The 21,503-nt window shown below is 48.3% G+C and overlaps 1 protein-coding gene across 2 annotated transcripts in view; it reads left to right on the top strand.

Moving 5' to 3' along the window:
* LOC116945467 (uncharacterized) overlaps positions 1-17,621 on the top strand; it is a 57,497-nt gene extending 39,876 nt beyond the window's left edge. For both annotated transcript variants that reach the window (XM_076069289.1, XM_076069288.1), the window contains exons 7-12: positions 618-790; positions 4,429-4,609; positions 6,036-6,240; positions 11,722-11,841; positions 12,994-13,166; positions 16,176-17,621. In XM_076069289.1, coding sequence (XP_075925404.1) covers positions 618-790; positions 4,429-4,609; positions 6,036-6,240; positions 11,722-11,841; positions 12,994-13,166; positions 16,176-16,260 — 937 coding nt within the window. In that variant the 3' untranslated portion in view covers positions 16,261-17,621. The remainder of the gene's footprint in view (positions 1-617; positions 791-4,428; positions 4,610-6,035; positions 6,241-11,721; positions 11,842-12,993; positions 13,167-16,175) is intronic.
* Positions 17,622-21,503: the final 3,882 nt, after the last annotated feature.

The following is a 21,503-nucleotide window of genomic DNA, read 5'->3' as shown; positions in this document are numbered from 1 at the left end:
TGATGGTTGCTTGTGTTGCAGTCGAAATGTCGTGAGAATTGTATTGTTTTATATTTTTATTATTTTATTGTTTCCCTTCTACGTGACTTTACCGAAAGAACCAAGAATATGAATCCCTGCAGTCACGAAAGCTTTAAATAAAAATGTATGCTTGTGAATGTTTAGGCATTCTTAACGCACACATCCATAATAGAGGTGTTTTTGGGTTAGATCATGTATGTATAAATGTGTCGTGAAAACCCGCCACCGCCAATTAGTAAGGTTTGTCACGTAAACAAAACATGCCAATTAGTTATTAGTTCAGCACACCGGTGTGTTGGAGAATAAACCGACAACATTTACAATTCGAGTACAACGTTTTTCTGGTAATTATAACCATCTTCATCAGGTGACAGATAGAATTGTGGAGAAATCCTCTTGTTTCGGTCTTAAATAGAGGGGGTAAGTGTGATGTCATCACTGTGAGATATTCAGGTGTGAAGACCAGAGGGGGGTTAATGTAGTCATATATTATAATTAATATCTATTATTAGTTGGGTTATTCACACATCTACAACCACCGGCACTGCCTGACCTCCCAGTGCCAGGGTGACCAAGGCTCTTCCTGCCTCTTCCAGGATCCTTGTGCCGGAGTTTGGGCTGAGCGTACCTACACGCGCCACCTCCGCCTCGGTGAGCTACTCCCGCTTCCGCCTCACGAGGGAGCACCCCTGTGGCCCCCCGCTCCAGGCCAGTGTCTCCACGGGAGGGCCCCGGACAGGGTGCCCCCGCGACGCTGCCAGCACCCCCGGTGAGGCTGCTCGCACCATCTGTGCCATCCGTGGAAGTAACAGAGGAGGGGTGGCGGTGGCACTGGTGGCCGTGCTGTTGCACGTGGCTGCCTGTAATCCGGTGCTATGGAGGCAGCAGCGAGGGTTGGTGGATCTCGACGGAACGTGTAAAACGCCTTTCTCATGGGTGTAGAGGTGCCATATACTAAACTATAACTAATTTTTGACTTAAAACTTTCGTGACTGCAGGAATTGATATTTTTTGGTTCTTTTGGTAAAGTCACGTAGATAGAAAAATAATAAAAATTAAGATAAAAAACCACAACGTTTCGATCGCAACACAAGCGGTCGTCATCAGGAAAAAGAGGGTTAGCCTCTCAAGGCAAGCTGTTTATAAAGGTTTAAAATGGGCGTAGGCTAAGTGTTAAAAAACGGTGACCCAGCAGCACGTAGGGTGGTGCTGGTGGTGGGTTTCTACCAATTAAAGGGCTGCCAGGTAATTATTGCACCTCGATTTCAGTAGCATGGGCGGGGTAGCTAATGTTAATGTAAGGGATTAAAAAACGATGACCCAGCAGCATGTAGGGTGGTGCTGCCAGGTAATTACATACTCACACTGGTGGCGGTGGAGGTTGCTGCTAGAGGTGATGGTAGTAGTGGGTAGTGATGGTGCTGGTGGTGGGCTTCCACCAATAAAGGGCAGCCAAGTTTAAAATGGAAAAATTACAGCCATGAAACATTACAGTTATGAATTAAACTGGCTGATAACGTCCTTCCAGTGATTGCTGAGTTTGTACCCATTTCTCAGTTGAAATTGTGTCTGTGTCTGTATATATGGATCGCTTCATGAACGAATCTTTGTTGATAGCTAGTGGGTTTGCAAAGTACCTTCGTCTTAGAGAAATGCATTTAATGTGAGCCCACCGCATTAAAACAATGATCAGCCACGCCAGAGGTATTTGTCCTACCGTGTTTCAGATCTGCCTTATGTTTACGAACACGGCCCAAGACATGTTTCTTATTTTCCCCAATGTAACTACTGCCGCAGACACAGCTTAGTTTGTAGACGCCTGGATATTGCATGTCAGGGATCTACTCCTTCACAGATGGGATCAGATCACAAATTTTATGTACTGTGTTAAATCGGACCTGGATCTTGTGTTTGTTCATGATTTTGGACATATTTTGGTTACCCCTGCTATGTATGGCAAGGTGATGGTTTTGATTTGATCATCAGATGGCTCCTTCCTCACGGTTGGGGTGATGGATTTGCAGATTGTATAGTCAGAATATCCTTTCACCTTGAGAGCTTGGTGTACGTGTCTGAGTTCACTGGTTAGGTGTTCAAGGTCGGAGATACATTGAGCTCTATGGTGTAGAGTTTTGATTAGGGAAATATTCTGGGATAGATGGTGGTCGAATCAGGTTTTAGGTAGGCATAAGTATGGGTTGCTTTCCTGTAGACAGAATGGCTCATTGAGCCATCTGGTCTCTTTTCGATTAGAACATCCAAGAAGGGTAGCTTGCCATCAATTTCTAGCTCCATGATGAATTTGATGGCTGGGTGTATGGAATTGATGTGGTTGAGGAAGCCCACTACCAGGACCATCACTGCCCACTACTACCATCACCTCTAGCAGCAACCTCCACCGCAACCAGTGTGTAATTACCTGACAGCACTGCCCTACATGCTGCTGGATCACCGTTTTTCATCCCTTACATTAACATTAGCTACCCTGCCCATGCTACTGAAAACAAAGTGCAATAATTACCTAACAGCCCTTTAATTTGTCGAAACCCACCACCAGCACCACCCTACGTGCTGCTGGGTCACCTTTTTTTAACACTTAGGCTACGCCCATTTTAAACCTTTGTAATGAGCGACTTTCACAACACGTCGTGTAGAGGGTACTCTTCTTTATTCCACGTACGGCACGGCACAGCCCAACGTTATCGGCTTCCTCTCCAAGTACACACTTAGATATTACGTTCTACAGACTACACACACGGTCGATCACACAGCGGGTTCCACTTGTCCACTCCCTTCCTCGCCGCTGGCTGGCGACGTGCCGGGGAGGGCGGTGGAGCTCAGCCAGAGATCCGCCACATGGCCGAACGACGGAGAGAGATGACGGCGAGCAGCGACGTAGTCCGGACCCAAGACTTCACACACTAACCCCGAGTCCTCCTCAGCCTCTGCTTATATTGCCGCAGACGCGGCTAGGCTCCGCCTCCAGCCACGCCCTCTCGTAGCCGGTTCTCGAAGTTGCTCGGCCGGCCCTGCCCTTCACCTTTGGCCTAGGTACCTTCCCCTTTGGGGATTGGATAATGTTTATAATGGTACCTGTACCCGTGCTTCCCGTTTACCAACAGTAGATGTCACTATCTCATTACATCACCCCCCCCCCATAATAAAAAAAGTAGCCGTCCCAGCTAATATTCACGAAACATGTACGAGCACATATGCGCACAATAATAGAGGTGTGACGTGTGTCTTAAAGAGCGGGACAACACGTGGAACAAATAGTCCGCAATACGAGGGAACACGACGAGAAGGGGATATATAAGGGGCACGACGGAGGAAGGGAACAAAACACAACAACCCTAGACATTCCGACATTCCCGAGCAACTCCAGAGCAAGGATCAACGGAACCGCAAGCATTTGGACCGAGTCCGCGATGCTGGTCCATCAATGGGGACGCCCTCGTGCTCCCACTCGGGTGGCGCCCCAACCACCGGGTCAAGGAATGCAACGGGAGGATTTTTCCCCAATCTGGCTGTCGCCTGATTATGCTAGTTGTAATTACTGGAAAAACGTCATACTCAAATTTTAAATGTTGTGGCTTTGCTCTCCAACACACCGGTGTGCTGTACGAGTAACGAATTAGCATATTCTGTTTACGTGACAAACCTTACTAATTGGCTGTCGGGTGGTGGCGGATTTAACGACACATTTATATTTTTATGCAATCTAAGCCCAAAATAAACCTGTATTATGCATATTTTATTATCTCTAATGTGAATGCTTCATTGCTTATTTACACTTTCAGTTGGCATTAAGTCCCCATATTTGGCAGCCCTAAAGAGTCTTTCTCACCGGCCACCCATTTCTTTTTTGAACCCAGGCAATGAGATTGCACGCAAAATCACGCAAATACAAATGCCTGGGTCGATTTTTGGTCCCAGTCTGTAACTGCCTCTGGACGCCGCCTGTGTTCCCCAATCAGACGCACATTCCGTGACCAGCCAATCATTGCGTGCAGGCTGATGCTCGGGTTTGATGGTAGTCTCGACGTGCAATGACCGGCGGTTTTCCTAATCGCTTGCATTTCAAATAAAGCAGCCGTCATGTTGCTGTTTGTCCATGGAGTAATTACTACGACAAACTGTTATTTATTTTACCAGGTAAGGCTCACTGAGCGATCTGGCCACAAATGATAGCTCAACGAAGTGGCTTATCATGTGGAAATGTATAGCAGCCAAATGCTCTAAACACATGTTTCTAAATGTGGAGAGGGAAACCGGAGGACCGAATTAAATCATTAATGCGGGTTGCCCTTCAGCGACTCTATGACTTGAGTTGACTTGAGTCGAGTAGCGGCCCTACAGTGGTAACTGATGTGGCTGGGTCCTCCCTTGTTCCCGTGCTGGGTGCAGGGTGGCCCAGCAAACGTGCGGCCACCAGGAGGCCCCTCACCATGCCCGCCCTGGCCGAGGCCCCGGCGGCCCCATGGGGCAGCCTCCTCCGCCGGGATGGTGACGCGACGCGAGGGGAGGGTGGCGGCGTGGAGAGCGGTGCTTCTGCTCCTGCTCACCCCAACTCCAAATTCCCGTGGAGGTAGCCGCTTCCACACTTCCTCGGGCACTGGTACTGCAGTGCTGAACATCGTCATTACCATCACTGGTACCACAGCGGGTTTTGGCTCGCCGTTGAACCAAGACGGCCACTGCATCGTGCACTTTCAGATGCGCTTCTGCGGCCGTGTGGAACGCTCTTCCTTCTAGTATTAGGAAGCCACTGGAGCTATGTAATTTTTAATCTAGATGGAAAACTCATTTTTTAAGAACTGCTTTTTGTATTTAGTTTGTTGTCCTTCCCCCGCACCTCCAATTTGCACGGTTGACTACGTACGGTGCGAAAGAAGTTCAACATACATACATACATACTGAACTTCGTCATCACCATTAACAGTACTGTTGTGAACACGATCACTACCACTGGTTACCACATTGTCAGGATCTAGCCAGATGCACCACAAACGTGTGTATGGTGTAAAAAAATATATAAATGTCATCTGTCACACAAAGAAGAGCTGTTGGCGAGCACTTATGAAGGCGGCACGGCACACGAGGGGGTGGGTGACCAACACCAAGCCTGGCCGCCTTTGTTTCGCCAGTGGCGATGTTTACACACCACACCTGGTACTTGAGGTAGAGTCAACCTAGGGAGGCCCAGGACCTTTTCAAACAATCGTCGCTGGTGTTGGCCGTGAGCGGGAATCGAACTCCAATCACTAGGTTCGTGCTAACTGCTACACTACCGATCCCCACACACTCGTATACAGAGACACCTCAAATTTTCACTTAAAAATACTGGGGAGGAAACGTGCATCTTTCAATATCTAGGATACAGCATTACTCTTTAAGGTGCATTAGCACCATTGTGGTGTCTTCAAAAATTACTCACACCGACACGTTGTAACAAGTCACCTGCTTACACTTTATTCACCTATTTTTGCTCCAGTTGTAGGCACTCCTATAACTATCTATACGGTCACTTATGTTTAACCTCTCCCCACTCTTATCTACCTTTCACCTCCCTTATCCTGCACTCAGTAGTTCTGCTCTCAGCGACTCCGCACACAGCATCCTCGCACACAACGTCTCCGCACACAGCGTCTTCGCACTCAGTGACACTACATCTCCACTGCTGCCCTCACCTACGCTCCCTCAGACCCGCTCACCCGTCTGTCCCAGGCAGAGGGATCAGCCAACACCCCTCCGGCGACGGCGTGAGGGTTGAGATCCCATTGACGGCTGGAGCGGCAGCGGCAAGATGTCTTCACACTTGGTCCCCGGCAACAACTCTTTCTTCGCTCATGCACGCACCCTTATATCCCTCTGCTAATTATCCGACACCTCTCGTGCGTCTCTTTAGGCTCTCGCCAGGCTGGCGCCTGTTGGCCCATCAATCGACTCTTATCAATCAACCCTTTGAGAGCGAGCGAGCATGCGTGACAGCTTGCGTGTGTGCATGTCCCCAGCTGGCTGCAGGTCGTGGAGGTCGGTCCGAGCGGCCGCTTCGTGCAGGTGCTCAACTCAAGCGCGCGGCACAGCGAGGAGCTGGGCGGGTGCCTCCTGCAGCAGCTCCAAACAGGGGGGGGAGGCGGCTGCCAGCCGCGAGGGACCCCCATCGCCATCTATCGCTTCCCCCATGAGCTGCGCCTGCCGCCCGGCGTGGCCATCACGGTGAGGCGCGGCGCTCGCTCGGACAGGCGGCGACCCGCGGTCCAGCGCTGGTGGATCAATCTCCGAATTCCTGACTCAGTGCAGCCAGAGTGGTCATGATGTTAAATACCTTGCCTGGTATGCAGGAGGTCATGACTTCTCTCCTCTGGCCCTGATGCCTGTGTATTTAGAGTTTGCATGTTTTTTTCTGTGGTCGTGTCCTCCGGTTTTTCCCTCCACATTTAGAATCAATATACGTGTAGAATATTTGGTTGATATAAATTTCCACATGATAAGTCACTTTATTGAGCTATAATCTGTGGCCAGGTCGCTTCTGAAAAAGAGCTATACAGCTCAGTGGGCCTTACCTGGTAAAATAAAATAATTTAGTTGATATGTATGGGATTTCTCCGGGTATTCCGGATTCCCCCCATGTGCAAAGCAGTCATTACAATTGGCCAAACATCCCCACCCCAAACTGAACTCATCCTTACGGTAATCCCTAACCCTAGTCAATCCCTAACCCTTGAGTGAGGCACAGGCAGGATATGGTCAAGAAAAGGTGGAGACTGACAGCCCCTGAATGTGTCTCGTGGTGTCATGATGTGGCCTCGCGCAGCCTCTCCAATCCTGCACACGGAGCTCTCTGTAGTTCCCTCCATTATCCTTGTCCCGAGGAGCACTGGGTCCAGAGCGGAAACTTGTGGGAACCCCAGAGCCTGTATAAGGGCCGTTTGTGGCAACAACCAGTGGCGTAAGACTTCCAGAATTATCAGCCGTGATGTAATTCATGAAGGCGAATGATTTGTGTTCATGAAATGTTTCTGTACTGCACGACTTCACTGCTGTCATTGCTCAGTGCACATGCATGCAAACACACGCGCAGTGTTCCCTGAATGCTGCGCATGTCAATGATTCGAAGGTCGCCACTAAGGTTCCAAATGACCACTGCGATGGCTCCTGTTCCTGGTGCAATGTGCGAACGTCGGCACTTGTGACACGGGGGTTTCTGGGCGGCGTGGTGCGGACACACACAGGTGTGGTGTGTCAGCCTCAACGGACACGCGAGCGTGTGTGTGTGTACGTGTGTGTGGAGCTGATCTGCCCTATGACCATCGACTAGTCATCTGTAAGATGCGCCTGCCATTCTTCCACTCCGGTGGTGGGTGTACACCCAGGACCCCATTCCAACCTAAAGTGGCCTGGTCTCAGTTATCTGATGAAAGTTGCAAGCGAGAATTTCATCATCGCTTGCGGCTGGGGTTGGCATCGTCCCCCACTCCTCCTGATGTCGAGGGTAAATGGGCGAGGTTTAGGACTGTGATTCATGCAGCTGCAATGGCTGCTTTGGGTATGCAGTCCAGACCTCCCCAGAGACCCTGGCTGACAGAGGAGGTGTTCAGGATGGTTGAGAAAAAGCGACAGGCCCACTGTCATCGGCTACAGAATCCCACGTCAGAGAATGAGGAGGCTTACCACAACCTTCGCTCGGAGGTTCGGAGAGCCGTGAGGCGCTGCAAGGATGGGTGGTGGTCGCGAGTTGCTGAGGAGATGGAGTCTGCTTCAGTGGCCCGCGATCACAAATCTCTATTTAACTCCATCAAAAAAGTAACCTGCAGCGCCACACCTATTACCATCATTAGGGGAAAGAACGGTGATCCAATCTCCGACCCCCAGGAACAGGTTTGCATATTTGCTGAGCATTTCTGTGAGGTCCTGGGGGAGGGAAATCCCTCAGCCAGGAAAACATCATGGCACAAAGTGAGGATGACCCGGCTGAGGCTGCGGTGCCTCAAATATTGGAAGAAGTCACCCCCTGTGAGTGGCTGGCTGAAGTGCCATCTGTTGAGGAAGTACTGAAGGCGATCCGGAGTCTGAGACCAGGAAAGGCAGCGGGCAGAGATGATCTCCCAAGCGAAATGCTGAGGGAGGGTGGCGTTTGTGCACAGACTGCCCTATATGACATCATAACAACAGTCTGGACCACTGGACAGGTTCCGCAGGATTGGAAGGATGCCCTGGTGGTCCCCCTCTTTAAGAAGGGGGACCGCACAGACTGTAACAACTACAGGGGCATCTCACTCCTCAGTGTGCCGGGAAAGGTCCTGGCAAGGGTTATTCAACATCGCCTTGCCAGGTACGCTGGGGAGAGGCTTGCTGAGCCCCAATGCGGTTTCAGGAAAGGGCGTCCTGCACAGATGCCATATTTTCTGTCCGTCTGCTACAGCAGAGGTGTAGGGAATTCCAGCAAGACCTACATCTCTGCTTTATTGACCTGGTCGAGGCCTATGATACCATCAGTAGACCTGGGCACTGGGTTGTTCTTCGTGCTTTTGGAGTACCTGATCCTCTGCTCACGATCATTAAGGACCTTTATGATGGTGAGCTGGCCCGGGTAAATCTACGTGGCCGGGAGTCAGAGCCATTCCCTGTACACCTTGGGGTGCGACAGGGATGTCCTCTGGCTCCCACATTATTTAACATCTATTTTGACCACGTAGTTCGTGAAGCCTTCATATGGTACAGATATGATGGGAGCCTGATCGATGCCCGGGTGCAGTCAAAGGATGGCTCCCTATTGCTCAGCCACGTTATGTATGCCGATGATTTGGTAATAGCTGCTCATTCAGAGGAGGATTTGGAGACGCTGCTACTGAGACTGGAGCGTGCCACTAAGAGATGGGGCCTGTTGTATATGTAGGTTATGAAAATTTGATGGAAATAATAAAAATTAAATGAAATTAGAAATTTGCATAATTTATCCAAAATTATGTTTATGTGGGCGATTATGTGCATATATTATGCTAATTCGAGAGATAATCGTATTAATTTGTGCGAGTGGGCGTGGTTATGATAATGCAGGTCGTTATGATCATCAGGTCCAGTCTCGGTGACGAAGGTTGGTTATTAATTGGAATAACGCAATTAATCGTATGCAGTTATACAGGCGTAGCGAGCGTGAATGAGAGAGAGTCAACTCGACTTGTTATTTAATTCCGTATTATCAATAAGGATACGATTATCTTCGATTTAACGCTCATTGATTATGTGCTGGATTAGTCATTAGTGTGCTTATGATAGGTCCCCAAGATTCAGAACAATTCTATGCTCTTTCGAGCGTATGCATTTTTTTTAATCACGTGCTGTGGGGAGAGACAAAGGTGGCCGGGATCTTTCTATCTCTCTATACCTTGAGTTAACATCGCTGAAATATCATTTCGATTTTATATTCAACCAGTTTGATCCACCCCATTACGTTGGCTCTTATTCAGTTTTATTAATTTTCGTCATTCTGTCTGTCTTATCATATAAATGTATTGCGATTTATTTTAACTTAAAAACTTGTTTGCCAGGCTTGCTAATTACTTGTTTGCTGGCTGTGGTGTGTGGGGTGGGGTGTGTTTTCTCATTAACCGTCTGGCTCGCTCCAGATGGCCCCTTGTGATAAGGTGTGGTTCCTGCGTCTCCGAGCTGCGAGAGAGACAAAGGTGGTCGGGGTTGCTTGGGATATTGTTTAAACTCTTTCGTAAGTTTGCCCGTTCGCCACATTCCTTGTCGATAACCTTTGATGTGACTCGGTATTTCTGTCCCTAAGCTTGTGATTTACAGTAAAAGTATTAAAGGTGAAAATCATTTGATATCGAATTAATAATAGGATAATGATTCGCTGACGTATCTGGTGGCCTGGTCTTAATTTGAGTGATCGTGAGGATCGCTAATTTTAGCTTATTCCGGTTATTGCATTTCAAATTTCAACCGTTGTTTTAATGGCAAATAAGGGAAAAAATGGTTTAACTCGTGGGCGTCTTCACGTCTCTTGGCAGAACTGACCTCTGAGAGACCCCCCCCCCCCCCCCTTCCTTAGGGCACATCAAACTCTTGTTCATCTGGAGATCTTCGCAGATAGCTGTTACATCCTCGCCTTGAGAGTCTAAATATTTATTTATTTATGGCCTGTTTATGGTCGACATCTGGTTTTCTGTGCTGGCTTACGTGTTTTATTAATTATTTATCTTTTGCCACTAAAAAAATCTATATCGGAAAATATTCTTATGGATATCAATTATGGAAAAAGGGCCGTATACAACAGGCCTTACCATCAGCCCCACCAAAACTAAGCACCTGTCTGGGTATTTTGTACCATCGGACACTGCACCCCCACAACTCCCAATCGGTGATGGGGCAGTTGTGGAGAGTTTCCCATACCTGGGCAGTGTGCTTATGACCGGCTCCAGTTTAACAGCAGAGGTCTCACTCCGAATCAATCGAGCGGCAATATCTTTTCATCGGCTGCGTAACGCTGTGTGGAAGCTACCTGGTCTGTCGCTCCGCACTAAGCTTCAGGTCTTCTCGGCCACGGTCATTCCCTCCCTTCTCTACGCTTGCGAAACGTGGACCCCCCAAATGGAACATCTTCGCCGGTTAGAAACATTTAGGCTAGCCTGCCTACGATCCATCCTGGGTTTAACCAGGCTGGATTGTGTGAGGAGCTCACAAATCTTTGAAAGATCTGGGCAAGGTCCCATCGATGAGCTCCTCCGGCAGGCAAGGCTGCATTGGCTGGGTCATGTAGCCCGCATGCCCAGCCACCGCATGCCGAAACAGCTTTTGTTCGGCCGGATTGAGGGGGCTAAACGGGCGCGGCACGGGCTAGAGAAGAGATGGAGTGATGTGGTACAGGAGGACGTGGAGCTGAGTGGACTTGCCGATGACTGGTACCAGCGGTGTCAAGATCGGCCTCTGTGGAGGAGGCTCGTGAAGGACGCTACTGGGCAGTTGGAGGTAGTCGCCCTCCAACAACAACGGAGGGCGGAGGAGCAACGCTCACAACAACGAGCGGAGCGCCAGGTGGCTAAAGCACAGCAGGTTGGCACAGTAGGGGGCACAGGTGGTGCATCAGCCAGTCATCTCAGTCATCTTAGTCAGTCGACCCGTGGCACTTGGGTCTGCCCAGTGACCTGCCCGCGGGCGTTCGACACCTCACGTGGCCTCAAGGTGCACATGGCCTGGCACAAGCATCGTGGTGATGTCACCGCCACTTAGTGGCGAATGGCGGTTGTTGTTGTTGTGTGTACGTGTGTGTGTGTGCGTGTGTGTACGTGTGTGTGGTACAAGCGTCGTGGTGACGTCACCGCCATTTAGTGGCGAATAGCGGTTGTTGTTGTGTGTGTACGCTCGCTTTTGTGGGGAATGTGGGCGCAGTGGTTTGTGCACTGTGCTACGAACCTGGCAACCCGAGTTCGATTCCCGCTCATGACCATCAACAGTGGTGAATATTTGAACCAGTCCTGGGTGTCCCCTAGGTCGATACTGTCTTCAATGAGTACCTGATGCAGCGTGTCAGCATCAGCACTGGGGAGGCAAAGGTGGCCAGGCATGATGCTGGCCACCCACCCCCTTATACACCGTGCCAGCCTTCATAGGTGCTACTCGAAAACAGAACTTGCCCCCACGTGCTGCTCGAGGCTACGTGGGGACTGTTTGTCTCCCGTGTGTGTGCAGGTGTGGGCAGGGGCCAGCGGGGTCAGTGCCTGCCCCCCCACGGATTTGTTGTGGGCAGAATGGCCGCGGTTTAAGACGGGCTCGCACATCGCCACTGCGCTCTGCCGACCAAATGGACAGGTGCCCTTGCTCTCCCATGACATTGTCGATGTCTCGCACCAGCTCGCCTGCACTGGCACATCAAATGCTTCGTCTCCACGACGCATTCAAAGTCCTTCCCATGCAACTCCTGTGCCAGAGTCCGCATTTGGAGCGTGTTTTTCAAAGCCGTGATGTCACATGCCAGCTGGAACGGGGCTACGCCCGAGCATCGATTTGGCAATTCAACTTCCAGTTAGGCAAATTCACCCCGGTGCTGTATCCAACTACGATCCACACGAACACTGCCCACACTGAGATGGACTTGTGAGAGAGGCACGCTTTTGGGCCAATCTTGTAATGAAAACAACATTTTAAAATCTCTGTCACCAGCTCCTGTCAGACATGCTGGAGGGGATGACAAAAATATCGGTCTCCCGGTTGCATTGCCCGCGATGGTTCGTATGGCGTGCAGAGCCCGGAACGGTATGCAGGCACAAGCCAATGGCTCTTGCTTCTAACACCAGAATCAAGGTTCATGCATTGTGAAGTATTTCCACTTTAAGGCAATAATATAAGTTCCATAAACTGTCAAATTAAATCGAGTACTGTACAAAAACACTTTATAAACTCTTTATCCACTGTCTCCATAGATTGTGGGTGACTCTCTGGTCATAACACAAACACCTACATGGATACAGCTTTTCTGTACTCTGCTGTACTTTGCTGTACTTGAGGTCCACGATGTTTGCAGATGGCTCTTTCTGGTAGTGGATGGCTCTTTACGATTGTGGATGACTCCTTCTGGTTGTGGATGGCTTCCTCTGGCTCTTTCTTAAAAGGCCAGCTGATACAGAAGCTCTGATTAATGGGTCATATGTCGCTGGTGAGGCCGTTTGAGATTGAGACCAGTCCCATTAAAATTTTTGACCCAGCGAACCATTTGGTGAACCGTTTTTAGAACCATTTCGTTTATGGCCTTACATTTAATTTTAACAATAAAAAACAGTGCCTTCTTGTCTATTACTTATCTATGTTGACTGTCTTGAGGTTCCAGGTCTGTGGTTTGGTTGCCTCTCTGCACAGTTGCCAGTCGGTATGTGCCTGTAGAAGCAGGAAACCAGAGATGAGCAACTAGAAAGTTGCTCATTTCTGGTTTCCTGCCTGCATGATTGCCTGCGACTCCATCCTCAGCTCATCACGTGGCACTGTGCCCAGCGTCGCCCAGCCAGCTGTGTGGAGGGCACGAGCCCAAGAGGACTGGTTCCTTCTACACAGGAGGCTCCTGCCGCACAGATTCTCGGTGTGGATGCCATTGGCAGCGAGAAGCAGAGAGACGAACCACGCTCCACGGAGGCGGCTCGGAGGTGAAAGGAGCACAAGCATACGAGGCTAGGCTGCAGAGTGGTGCAGTCGCAACAATCATGCCTCACGGCAAGAAGGACCTGGGTTAGATTCCTGGATCGGGCACAATTCTGCGTGGAGTTTGTACATTATCCCCTTGTTCAGCATGGGTTTCTTCTGGCTGTCCTCCTTTAGCTAAAAAAAGACACTGCAATGCTGAAAAATTGCCTGCAAATTACTCAATTGGGAGTATGCATAACATCATCGGCCCTACTGCAAAAACTTGACAGGACCCTACTGAAATGTGTATCGAGACGGAAGCGTGGCTTTCCTGGGTAAGCAAGCGTTCATAAGTGATTTATTGGTGTAAAAAATATGATGTGCAGGTGTCTCGAATAAACTGTGATGCCACAGTGGCACATGTGCTCAGCTTGCTATACAGCAAAGCCACATGGAGTGGAGAAGGTTCAATTGTCAGATTCCATGTGTTTGGGGAATGCATATGAATGCATAACTTGCAAATATAACTGAAAATTGCATGGTTACAGGACATCCTTAGTTTTAACCGAATCCAATGTCCCTGAAAATCCTGCGATTCTCTGAACATATTATTTAGATTATTGATGGATCAACCGATATGATCGTGGTGTATGTGCATGTGAAATACCAGACAAAATATCTCAGGTAAGGAATACTTTTTTTACCAAACAATGCAAGATATACACGAGGACTGGACTCTCATGGGTGTGTTGAATCCAATAATAAAATCACCCCAATAACTGACCGGCGCATCTTTATAGCTCTTGCAAGTAATTATTGAGTGTTCCTCAACTGACCCTTAACTTCGTTTTTTAACCCACACCAATTTACCCTTTGAAATTCCCAGGTTTCTGCCCTTCAAATCCCCTGGCCAATCAGCAGAGCTGTCTCTAGGGGTACACGGCGAATCGGGGTGACCGCCCAGGGCCCTGTGCATTGGGGAGCCCCGCTCTTTGCCATCACAGTGTCAAATGTAAAACTTGGTGTTTAGCTTGAAGGTGTCGGGTAGACCACACGCTAGGATTTGCCCCACACGCCGCTCTGGACGGCCCTGCTAATCATATTCGATTCCAGCTGGACACCTCATGTAACCTATTTGTGTTTTTTCAATGCCAGCCCAGGACATCCTAACTTTTGGAGCTGCCTTCTGACCATAGCCAGGAACATGGAATTAAACCAACAGCTGCCTGTTCCTCGATAGTTCTGCGGTGTTTACAACTAGTGCTGTTAAGAAGTATATCCACCTTCATCACAGGAGAATATTACACCCATAATAATAGGGTCAGCCTTTCAGAAAACCTTACACATGTGTAGTGATACACTCAGAGACACTAGGAATAGGAAGCACTCTTTATTATAGCCTTCACAGGGTACAAGGGGTAACTACTCTTTCAGTCAGGACAGCTAACAGACTGCCTGACAACGCTGAGAAGGTGAAGACGGTGATGAAGACTCCAGCAGTCCGACGGGATTCCACTCCAAGCAACAGCCCCGTACCTTCGCTCGGGGTCCCCTTTTATCCTCCTGGCGTGGCCTCGCTCCGCCCCCGGCCACGCCCCCGTTCTGGAACCTCTCTATCACCTTTGCCCTACATCCCTCTCTGCTTATCATGTGACCTGCTGACAGATAGGGCTTCTGCAACCGCAGATCCCTTTCTCTGCCAGCAACCAGCGCTATGCTCCATAGTGATCCATTTCATATTCTTAGTTCTTTCGGTAAAGTCACGTTGAAGGGAAACAATAATTTTCGATTTAAAGCTTTCGTGACTGCAATGATTCATCTTCTTTGGTTCTTTCGGTAAAGTCACGTAGAATGAGAATAAAATAATAAATTGATAAAATAAAATAACAATAATATTCTCACGACGTTTCGGCCACAACACAAGCGGCCTTCATCAGGTGAAGGGACGAGACTGTCTGGTAGGACAGCGCTGGAGTGAAAGAGCCACGTTCAGATCACGGCCTTTAAGCTGTGTGAGAGGAACAAAGCGCCTTGACAAAGGAATTAGCATATAATTTAGCATTGAAATGGCTGAATGATTAGCTTGTGACTGGTCACAGAAATAGCTATGTTAAAAGTTAAAGCATACACATCCGCAGAGGCACCCCTTGTTAAAGGAATTAGCATAGAATTTAGCATTGAAATAGCTAAGTTAAAGCATACACATCCGCAGAGGCACCCCTTGACAATGGAATTAGCATAGAATTTAGCATTGAAATAGCTGAGTGATTAGCTTGTAACTGCTCACAGAAATAGCTACGTTAAAGTCAGAGCATACACATTCACCGAGGCACTTAGTACAAATCAAACAGGAGAATTTAGCATTGAAATAACTAGGCGAATTTAGCATTGAAATAACTGAGTGATTAGCTAGTGACTGGTCACAGAAATGACTATGTTGAAGTCAAGGCCTACACATCTGAGCTATTCACAGTACTATATAGTGAACCAATAAAAAACTAAAATATAAATTACCTTAATGTTATCAATAAACTCTATATTCTGATTATATTGGAGAATATAGAGTTTATTGATAACATTAAGGTAATTTATATTACATTTATAATACATGTTTAGACATTTCACTCTTTATGTACGAAATGTTATCATTGCATCACGCAAGGCCCTTTGTCAGATGCTGTGCATGGTGCACCAAAGACTTGACTGAACCCTTCTCTGCAAGGAAGCTCCCAGCTCTCTCCTGAAGAGTAGACAAGTTTTAGTGACATGGGCTCTGGACGTCAGTTTTTAAGCAAAATGTGTATGACTAATATACGTAAATTTGAGCATTACATTGCAGCTTTCATCAATTAAACATGCAAAATATTCTGTAAGATTGGCCAAACATGCCAGTGCAGGGGTCTCCTGAAAAAAAAGGGGCAACGACAAGTGAGGCTCTATTGGACAAATTAACTTCGTTATTTCTGTGTAATTATTAGGTTCCGACATGCCAAACAGTGTCTCTTGATCTCTCCCTCCGTCTCCACCCCCAGGGCTGCCCCAAGATCTGCGAGGGCGACCACAGCAACTATGGCTGTTCCTCCACTTCGGGCACAAACGCCGCAGGGCCGACACTAGCCACAGACTCCCACTCCTCACTTTAGCATCCAGTGCCCACACACGTTGTAATGCACAAATGTGATTTTCCTAGAATATTTAAGCTGGCGATTCTGAAAATTGGGGTATTGTTTTTGCAAGGCTTTTTGGGACAGCACAGCACAACTGTCCTTTAATGCTATTTTGTTTAACCAGGTGAACACTCAAAATACCAGGATAGTCTAATTCGGAAGTGACAAAATCAAAGCAAACAAAATGAAGTACAGCAAGGAAGAAAACAATTCACAAACACATCTTTGCCAAATAGTAAACTCTCTACAGCGCAAGTCCACTCAATAATATTAACCCGAGACTAATCATTGTACAGTGAGGTTTAAACTTGCTTATGCATTTGTTGACGGGGTAAAATGGTATATCCACAAGCAAGAGAACTATATGCTTGACAACCGCATTTGCGTACAAATCGAAATATAAAGCAAGCATTGCAAGACTGTTATCTCACTTTAATTCATTTTATAAAAAACTGACAAACTCTAGTGACTGCATACTCTTGAAGGAGTATGTTGCGACCAATAGAATAAGGGGTAAGCACGAGCATTTGGGATAATGAACAGGTAATGCAAATTAGGGGTGGAGGTGCATGGGAATTAGAAGTGCGCACAGAATGAAGAAAGGTGATTTCTGAATGAACTGCCTCTCCTGGACATCTATGAAAAAGAGCTTTAGAGCTCATAGTATTCCTCCAGTATAAATATTCTGATTGTGGGATGGCATAGGTAGAAGCATGGAGGTATTTTGTGACTCCAGAAAAGGTGGCAGGTAGGGATGAACAATAGGGGCAGGTAATTGGGAGGGAGATATGAACTACCTTGCCTGGTATACAGGAGATCGTGGGTTCGATCCAGACCCTGACGCCTGTATATTCGCACCTCGGATTAGCACAATTGGCTACGTACGGTGCGGAAGAAGTTCAACATAAGGTACAGTTGGGGAGGCTCTGTGTTTTTGAATGGGAATGCGTAGAGTCAAGCTGCCTGTGGAAGGCCAGCGAGGGCAGCGTTTTGCTGGCAGACGTGAAGTCGTAGCACGCACACATCATGCACACATCATGCACATGGGACCCATTGTACTATGTTCTTATTTGTGACAAGTTGGAATGCACCTTTGATAATAAAAGTAACGTAGAGATTTATTCTGCTGGTCAGTGTTTACTGCACTTAAGTAAAATTACCCTTGTTTGATCTTGTGTTCAACACTGGCGCGGTCACAAACATCGCCTTGCTAGTTCAGTCAGGTAGTTCCACCTCATTACGGACCGGACGATCATAGTCACCACCACAGAACATGATGGTGAAAAATAAAACCAACAATCTCACTAAATACATCCATTTCTGAGTGTGAATTTTTACATTGATGTATGCTATTAACACTGAGATAAATAACCATGTTGGTTTCCAATAGAACAATAACTATTGATCTGTGTGTCTAAGCATCTTTATTATCTTATTAAAAACGTCCATGTGGTACCCGGGCTCCCCCGGGGAAGGTAATGATCCAACCAGTGGACTGAGTTTTGAGCTCGGTCTCTCTACGGACCGCCACCTGCAGCTCTGATGTTGTGCAATCCTCCATTTTCCACAATGGCACTCCGAGTTCTACAACGTTGAGGATCTGTCAGCAGAACTGCTGCTTAATCAGCAATTTCCAACATACTCTTTGGTTCTATTCGGTAAAGTCACGTAGGTAAAAAATAAAACAACAAAAATCACGACGTTTCGGCCACAACACAAGTGGCCTTCATCAGGTGAAGGGGCCAGACTGTCTAGAGGACAGCGCTGGAGTGAACACAGCCAAGCTCAGACCGCGACCTTTACACAGCTTAAAGGCCGCGGGTCTGAGCTTGGTTGTGTTCACTCCAGCGCTGTCCTCTAGACAGTCTGGCCCCTTCACCTGATGAAGGCCACTTGTGTTGTGGCCGAAACGTCGTTATTTTTGTTTTATTTTTTACCTACGTGACTTTACCGAATAGAACCAAAGAGTATGGATCCTTGCAGTCACGAAAGCTTTAAATCTAGAATTTCCAACATGCAATCAACAATATCTACAAGAAACCCACGTAAAAACTGGGAACTCCAGCCACTACCACATCGGCAGCTTTGACTTGCTTTGCTATGTCCCTCATGGCAAGCAGGGTTTTGCCACATGTATGTGTAAATATGTTGAACTTCTTTCGCACCATTTGAAACATATGCATTTGTGGCGCCGATGATGGCAGCCTCGGCCGGTTGGTGCGCCCTGTTTTGTCCAGTTTTGTCTTGTTTTACTTGATCACCTGTACTGGTGAAAGAGGCCTACTGTTCAGCTCACCCGTGCTGGTGAGAGGGGCCTGCTGTTCAGCACAAACATGTTTGTGAGAGGGGCCTGCTGTTCAGCACACCCGTGCTGGTGAGAGAGGCCTCCTGTTCAGCTCACCCGTGCTGGTGAGAGGGGCCTGCTGATCAGCACAAACATGTTTGTGAGAGGGGCCTCCTGTTCAGCACACCTGTGCTGGTGAGAGGGGCCTACTGTTCATCACACCAGTGCTGGTGAGAGAGGCCTGCTGTTCAGCACACCAGTGCTGGTGAGAGAGGCCTGCTGTTCAGCACACCTGTGCTGGTGAGAGGGGCCTACTGTTCATCACACCAGTGCTAGTGAGAGAGGCCTGCTGTTCAGCAGAAACGTGTTTGTGAGAGGGGCCTGCTGTTCAGCACACCCGTGCTGGTGAGAGAGGCCTGCTGTTCAGCACATCCGTGCTGGTGAGAAGATGGAGCCGATGATGGTAGCCTCAGCCGGTCGGTGCGCCCTGTTTTGTCTTGTTTTGTCTGTTAATTCAGTGTTTTGCCAAGATTTTCAGAGTTCCCTAACAAGAGACGAACTTTTAAACATCAGGGAAACAACTCCTGTGAATTTATTTCCCACTTTGCTGCTTCCAGCGGCAGAATTAGTGGGCATTCTAGTCAAAGCCGCACTAGGCTTTGCTCAAGCAGCAAAACGCCGCCCAAGGGGTAAACGGTCGGGGGCTCTAGTACAGCTATGCAGACACGGGGTCCGAACAGTGCTTCCAAGCTTTTTCCTCTCCAACGTACGTTCACTGTGCAACAAAATGGACGAACTTCAGCTACTGATGGTGAAAAACAGAGACTTTCTTTCATCTTCTGTTTTGTGTTCTTTCACGGAGACATGGCTGTGTGATTTGATTCCGGACACTGCGCTACAACTGGCAGGATTCCATCTTGTAAGATCGGATCGTGACATAGCACTCTCCAGCAAGACGAAAGGCAGTGGTATTTGCTTTTACATTAACAGTGGCTGGTGTGTAGATGTCATAGTGATTCTGCAACATTGTTCTCCGCTTCTTGAATCATTTTTTATAAACTGTAAACCTTTCTACTCGCCTCGCGAGTTCGCTTCGCTTATTTTGGTCGGAGTTTACTTGCCGCCGGGTCCTCAGGTTAAAGAGGCCCAACGCATGCTCGCCAACCAGATTCTGAGTGTGGAGCGAGCAAATCCAGATTCGCTGGTTATCGTACTTGGCGACTTTAACAAAGGTAATCTCAGCCACGAACTCCCCAAATACATACAATTCACTAAATGCCCTACCAGAGAAGGGAACACTCTGGATCACTGCTACACTACAGTCAGTAGAGCCTACCACGCCATCCCCCGAGCAGCACTGAGACACTGACCATGCCATGGTCCACCTGATTCCTGCATACAGGTAGAAACTAACGCTCTGTAAACCTGCCGTGAGGACATCTAAACAGTGGACCAGTGAGACTGTGGAGGATTTGCGGGCGTGCATGGACTGTACTGACTGGGATATGTTCACGACTGCTACCAATAGCCTGGATGAACTCACAGAGACTGTGACGTCGTACATCAACTTCTGTGAGGACTGCTGTATTCCAACACGTACCAGGGTGAACTTCAACAACAACAAGCCCTGGTTCTCAGCAAAACTCAGAAGGTTGAGGTTGGAGAAGGAGGAAGCGTTTAGGAGTGGGGATAGAGACAGATTCAAGGAGTCGAAGAACAGGTTTAGCAAGGCAGTGAGAGAGGCTAAACGACTGTACTCAGAGAGACTAAAACACCAGATCTCTGCTAACGACTCTGCTTCTGTATGGAGAGGGCTCAGGCAGATCACCAACTACAAGCCCAGAGCCCCCTACACCACTAACGACTCCCACCTGGCGAACGACCTGAATGAGTTCTACTGCAGATTTGAAAGACAATTAGACTGTCCTGAACTACCCCTTCCCACCCAAGAGGCCCCATCCCCCACCCCTACTACAGAGACGACTCTCTCCTTTCAGGAGGGAGAAGTTAACAGACTTTTCAAGAGGCAGAACCCACGCAAAGCAGCTGGGCCAGACTCCCTCAGGCACTGTGCTGACCAGCTGTCTCCGGTGTTCACCAACATCTTTAACACCTCCCTGGAGACATGCCATGTACCAGCCTGTCTCAAGTCCTCTACCATCATCTCTGTGCCCAAAAAGCTAAGGCCAACAGGACTAAATTATTATAGACCGGTCGCCCTTACCTCTGTGGTAATGAAGTATTTTGAGCGCCTGGTCCTGGAACACCTCAAAGCCATCACATACCCTCTCCTGGATCCCCTTCAGTTTTGCCTACAGAGCCAACAGGTCTGTGGACGATGCAGTTAACATGGCCCTCCACTTCACCGTACAGCATTTGGACTCCCCAGCATCCTACGTCAGGATCCTGTTTGTGAACTTCAGCTCTGCCTTCAACAACATCATCCCTGCCCTGCTTCAGGACAAGCTCTTCCAGCTGAACGTGCCCGACTCCACCTGCAGGTGAATCACAGACTTCCTGTCTGACAGGAAGCAGTGCGTTAAGCTGGGAACACAAGTCTCTGACTCCAGGTCCATTAGCACCGGAACTCCTCAGGGCTGCGTCCTTTCCCCACTGCTCTTCTCCATGTACACCAACAGCTGCACCTCCAATCATATGTCCGTCAAACTCTTGAAGTTTGCGGATGACACCACCCTCATTGGGCTGATCTCTGGTGGGGATGAGTCTGACTATAGGTGGGAAGCTGACAACCTGGTGACCTGGTGTAGCCAGAATAACTTAGAGCTAAATGCTCTAAAGACAGTTGAGATGGTTGTGGACTTCAGAAAAGAATAACAACAACAACAACCGCCATTCGCCACTAAGTGGTGGTGACGTCACCACGACGCTTGTGCCAGGCCATGTGCACC

The sequence above is a fragment of the Petromyzon marinus genome, chromosome 24 (genome assembly GCF_048934315.1).
Source record: "Petromyzon marinus isolate PM22_M1 ecotype Great Lakes invasive population chromosome 24, UKy_Petmar_22M1.pri1.0, whole genome shotgun sequence".
In the NCBI taxonomy this organism is placed as follows: Eukaryota; Metazoa; Chordata; class Hyperoartia; order Petromyzontiformes; family Petromyzontidae; genus Petromyzon; species Petromyzon marinus.
This window is presented reverse-complemented; position numbering and strand designations above follow the sequence as displayed.